This window comes from Otolemur garnettii, unplaced genomic scaffold (genome assembly GCF_000181295.1).
Source record: "Otolemur garnettii isolate 467f Iridium unplaced genomic scaffold, OtoGar3 scaffold00014, whole genome shotgun sequence".
NCBI lineage: Eukaryota > Metazoa > Chordata > Mammalia > Primates > Galagidae > Otolemur > Otolemur garnettii.
In genome coordinates, this window is record NW_003852409.1 from 27,817,560 (window position 1) to 27,823,691 (window position 6,132).

General features: G+C 35.4%; 1 protein-coding gene across 1 annotated transcript in view; it reads right to left on the reverse strand.

Moving 5' to 3' along the window:
• Positions 1-2,147: 2,147 nt before the first annotated feature.
• Positions 2,148-6,132, reverse strand: part of SCAI (suppressor of cancer cell invasion) — a 166,554-nt gene continuing 162,569 nt past the window's right edge. The window contains exon 18 of the mRNA XM_023510572.1: positions 2,148-2,311. Within this exon, the coding sequence (XP_023366340.1) occupies positions 2,165-2,311 (147 nt within the window). The 3' untranslated portion in view covers positions 2,148-2,164. The remainder of the gene's footprint in view (positions 2,312-6,132) is intronic.

Genomic DNA, 6,132 nt, shown 5'->3' on the forward strand with positions numbered 1-6,132 from the left:
CTCAAGACAATAAATGTTATTTTAAACATTAAAGAGGAAAATATGTTGGTGGGAGCATAACTGGCACAGGTCTTCAGGGGAACTGAAACAAGAGGTCAGATAACTAAAGATAAGCTATTGCTGTAGTTCAGATGAACATTGTTATGGAAGGAAAGCTATGGAGTTTATTATACTGAAAAAAGGAATGCAGTCTTTATCTGAAAATGAAAGCAACCTACTAGCAAAGGAATTATTTGAAAAAACAAACAAAAATAATTTTTAAAAGTAAGTAAAACACCCCAAAGTCACTAAATCCGAGAACAACAACATTCAGACTTCAGATGAAAAAGTGAATGGGAATAACTTAGACCCAAATTAGTCCCTATGCCAAAAATGAAAACCAAGATAAATATTACAAAAAATTTCCCTAGAGACATAGTAAAAAGATACCAAAAGCAGTCACCTCCTTTCTCCTGGCACAGCCAGGGGCAGACTGTGACAATGCACAGAAAGTTAGGCAGAGGCCTTTTCATTCATAGGTATCTGAATGAGAATGCTGTACAAGCAAAAGAGTGGGAAAAGCAAAAAAACCTTCATAGCTAGTGAATAAAATTGTGAAGAGACTAGGGGAAAAAACCCACAAAAATCTTTATATTACACAATGAGTCTTACTAAAAATAATTAAAAAAATTGTGCATGACTATAAAATACTAAATACAGGGAATTTTAACAAATCTTACTTCCAAATTGTCAATGCAAAATCAACTTACATTTTTGGTTTTATAACAGCCACTTACCCTGGCTAAAATTAATAAAATCTGACTTTTTTTGTTTGGTTTTTGAGACAGAGTCTAGCTCTGTTGCCTGGGCTAGAGTGTCATGGCCTCAGCCTAGCTCATAGCAACCCCAAACTCCTGGGCTCAAGCAATCCTCCTGCCTAAGCCTTACGAGTACCTGGGACTACACGCGTGCCACCATGCCCAAATACTTTTTGTATTTTTTTAGTAAAGAAATACAGGGTCTCGCTTTCCGTAGGCTGGTTTCAAACACCTGACCTCAAGCAATCCTCCCACCTCAGCTTCTCAGAGTGGTAGGATTAGAGGAGTGAGACACTGTGCCTGGCCTAAAATCTCTGACTTTTAAGTCTCATAATTTTGAACTAGGGAAAATGATTAAGAACTCTGTACTGGGGTGGTGCCTGTGGCGCAGTGAGTGGGGTGTTGGCCCCATATATCGAGGGTGGTGAGTTTGAACCCAGCCCCAGCCAAACTGCAACAACAACAAAAATAAAAAAATAAACTTAAAAAAAAAAAAGAGCTCTGTACTGTATGTCACAAAGATTAATTCTAGACTTGAAACTTGATTTCATATATTAAGAGTTTCAATGGTATACCTTACTGAAAACAATATGAAACCAACAACCTGATTTCTTGACTGAAATACTTAAAAATTATTTCCTGTCTCATTTCCAGCATTCAACGACTGCAAGAAAACAAACAAACAAACAAACAAACAAAAAATGCAAACAATCTCATGAAAACACAGGACTCACACATTCCAAGTAATATTTCCCTATATCATGTCCCTAATATCTAGCTTTCAGATGCAAATCAGTCTTATTAGTTTCTGAGATTTTGACCATACTTCAAAAAGTAATTTCAAGAACTATCACAATCATGCTTTAAAGAATCACACATTTTTCTACTAACAAACTTGGAATGAATAGAATATTATGGAAGGACTCTGTTCTTGATTTAATAGTCCATGGTGGCTAGTTTTATCATTATGAATAATTACATATTTTCCAAATCCAGACATTTAACTTATTCTAAGTATAAGAGTTGGATTTACCTCATTATACAAAAATAACGTGATTTAACTTTTCTTAGGGTGAGAATGGTAACATTTGAGTTTAGGATTAGATGTTGGAGGTAAGTATCCATACCTCAAAATCAAAAAAACGAAAATTCCAAGATTGAGATTTTAAAAGACCAAAAAGATTGCATTTTAAAACAGTTACCCTAAAAGTCTGAACATTTTTTTCAGTTTGTTTTTAAAATGGTGGTCATAAATTAAAAAATAAAAACTACATAACAGCACTATGTGTCTATTATCACATTTAGAAAACTGCACCATTTAAAATCTGTGGAAAATGAAAAAGTGTTTCAACAAGAGGGTTTTTGTTTTAATAGTCATCTATAGTATTCTCAAAGAACACGTTTCGAACATCCAGAATGGATGCTAATTCCAAAATGTGCTTCTGGAGATGAGGATTCTCTACTGTTTCATCCCTTGGCAGTTGTGGATATGATTCTGGATAATTTCGTGTTTCCTGGTAGGCAAAAAAGAGAAAAGTTAAGTTTTATACTCTAATGAGAGAAAATTTTATACAACATGAGCAAAGCATTAAGGAGTAACCTAATATATATATTTTTTCCTTTATATTTGTGTGATTCTTTTCTTTCTTTTTTCTTTTTTTTAGCGATAAGAGAGATGACATCTTGCTATGTTGCCCAGGGTGGCCTAGAGCTCCTTGCCTCAAGTAATCCTCCTACCACCTCAGCCTCTCGAAGCTCTAGGATTACAGGTGTGAGTCACTGGACCCAGCCTATATTGATATTATTCTTATCATTAACATATTTGTTGAATACTGAATTATGACATTTCACCATTCTGACTTCTAGAAATGATAATTTCACATGGTTCAATTCATTTAGTGAGTTATTTCACAAATGGTACTGAGGCCTATTATTGCTAGGTATTATGCTCTGTCTCATGTGGAAAGTATAAAAATTCATGCTTACTAGGGGGGAAATCCTTGCACGTAGAAAATGCCAACAATTATCTGTTAAATGAATGAATAACTGTTGTATTAGAAAGACACAGGAAGCATTAAAAAGGACAAGTTAATGAACCTGGCAATTAACTCTAGGAGGGGAAGGTATCAAAAATGACAGCAGGATTTCAGGAATACATGATGACTTGAGAGAAGAGTTGTGAGTTACTGAGAGAAAAAAGGAGGTAAAGGATAAGAGAATTTGGGGTGAATATAAGAGTTCACATTTTAGGTCTATTTTATTGAGGTAATAGGGAAATACAGATAGAGCTGTCCCTCAACCAGAATTTGAAAATTTGGAACTGTATCTCAGAAGACAAGTTTGAAGAATGTTATAAATAATGACATAACCTTTAAGGAGATAGTGAAGCCATAAAAATGGGTAAGAATTCTAAGAATATTAGCAAAGACAAAGAAAAAGAGTTAAGAGAGTGCTATAAAAGGTGACAAAAAAAAATCAGGGAAAAAAAAAGAAAGCAAAAGAATAATAAAAGAAAACAAAAAATTGACATGGAAACAAAAGGAGACAAGAATCAAGAATCAAGTAATTCTCATCTGGAAATTCTTCTTCATTTGTTACATACAAACTACAATTTTGCCTGGTTTTAAAAATATCCTGAAGAAATAAGTTGTTGCTTCTCTATGTACTTCACATGACAGTTCATATATTCAAATGTCACTTGTATCTCTCTATACCTGTGGGGCTTACTCATTACATATTACAAAAATGAAATTTTTATTTTACCACATTAAATAGTAAGGGAAGTGACAAAAATTATAAAATGTTCAAAGCCCGCTGGCTCCATATACTAAGGGTGGCAGGTTCGAACGCAGCCCTGGTCAAACTGCAACAACAAAAAAATAGCCAGGCTATTTGGCAGGTGCCTGTAGTCCCAGCTACTCAGGAGGCAAGAGAATCGCCTAAGCCCAGGAGTTGGAGGTTGCTTGAGCTGTGACGCCATGGCACTACTGAGGGTGATAAAGTGAGACTATCTTTAAAAATAATAAATAAATAAATAAATATTCAAAGCCCTAAAAAAATAAAAAAACAAGAAATACTGAAAGACTATAAGCTACAGGAAATATTTGAACTCTGATCAAGTATCCTCCAGAGTAGATAATATTTGTTGAAATGGAGGATATATTGTTCATGATTCCAGAACAATCATGCCTGTTAGTATTAGGCCTAAGTAAGTCTAGGTGACTCTAAATCCACCCCTAAAAAGCTTAAAAGGTGACTCTAAATCCACCCCTAAAAAGCTTAAAAGTAAGCCATGAAAGACAAGAGAGACTTGCAATTAATTTAATTACTGAATAGAACAAAATTTAAAACAAAGTCCAATACACTTCAAAAATTTCAGATTAATATAATGGCACATATGATATTACCCTTATATTATATCCAATATGAAGGTACAAAGTCTGATACTTTTTAACAAAAACTACAAAATACAGAATATCGCATCATAAAATACACAGTGTCAACACTGTAATAGAAAATTGGTAGTAGCCAGGTGTGGTGATGCCTGCCTATAGTCAGATATTAGGGAGGATGTGGCAAGGACTGATTGAGGCCAACCTGGGCAACAAAGCAAGACCCCATCTCTAAAAATTAGTAAAGATACAAAGAACCAGGAATAAAAAACTTGTAACCAGTTGAAAAAATAATATAAATAGATCTAGAAATGATAGAAAATATAGGATTAACAGATAAGGAATTTTGCTATTATACATGTATATGTTCAAAAACACAAAGGAAAACATAAATATAATAAGGAGAGAAATGGAAAAAGTACTAACTAGAACATTTAGAGATGAAAAAATTGTGATGCCTGCTATTCTATATAGTGCTGGAAGTTCTAGCCAATACAATTAGGTAAGAGAAGGAAATAAAGGGCATCCAAATGAGAGCAGAGGAGATCAAACTCTCCCTCTTTGCTGATGATATGATCTCATACTTAGAGAACCCTAAAGACTCAATCATAAGACTCCTGGAAGTCATCAAAAATACAGTAATGTCTCAGGATATAAAATCAATGTCCACCAGTCAGTAGCCTTTGTATATGCCAATAATAGCTATGGATACTGGTGTGGATGTGGAGAGAAAGGAGCACTTTTACACTGCTGGTGGAACTGCAAACTAATACAACTTTTTTGGAAGGAAGTATGGAGAACCCTCAAAGAACTCAAGCTAGACCTCCCATTTGATCCTGCAATCCTATTACTAGGCATCTACCCAGAAGGAAAAAAATCCTTTTATCATAAGGACACTTGCACTAGACTGTTTATTGCAGCTCAATTTACAATCACCAAAATGTGGAAACAGCCTAAATGCCCACCAACCCAAGAATGGATTAACAAGCTGTGGTGTATGTACACCATGGAATACTATTCAGCCATTAAAAAAGATGGAGACTTTACATCCTTTATATTAACCTGGATGGAAGTGGAATACATTATTCTTAGTAAAGCATCACAAGAATGGAGAAGCATGAATCCTATGTATTTAATTTTGTTATGAGGACAATTAATGACCTAGTACACAGTGAGAGGTGAGGGAAGAGGAGAGCAGAGAGAGAAGGAAGGAGGGGAGTGGGGGAAAGGAAGAGCAGAGAGGGAAGGAGGAAGGTGGGTGGGGTCTTGCTATGTGACACACATCTTGGGGGCAAGACACAATTATAAGAGGCACTTTATCTAACAAATGCAATCAGTGTAACCTGGTTTCTTGTACCTTCAATGAATCTCCAACAATAAAAAAAAATTATGAATCCTGAAATAAAAAATTAACTCGATAAGATTAATATGGACACTGCAGAAGAAAAGATTAGTGAACTTAAAGACACAGCAATAGAAACTAAATTGAAACCCAAAAAGAAAAAAAGACTTAAAAAAACAAGCACATTGCCAGGCATGGTGGCTTAAGCCTGTAATCCCAGCACTATGGGAAGGCTGAGGTGGGAGGATAGCATGAGCTCAGGAGTTCGAAGCTTGTCTAAGAGAGAGTGAGACCCCTGATTCATGAAAAATATAGAAAAACTCAGCTGGGCACCTTGGTGAGTGCCTGTAATACCAATGGCTTTGGTGGTTGAGGCAGCAGCATGCCCACAGCCCAAGTCTGAAGTTGCAGTGAGCTATGACACTATTGCACTCAGCCCAGGGCATAGAGTAGAACTCTGTCTTGGCAGAAAAAAAAAAGTACATTGATAATTTTTGGAATAATATAAAGTTGTGTAATGTATGTAATTGATGTCCAAAAAGAGAAGACAAAAGAAGAAAAAAAATATTTAAAGAAATAATGGCGGCTCGGCGCCTGTGGC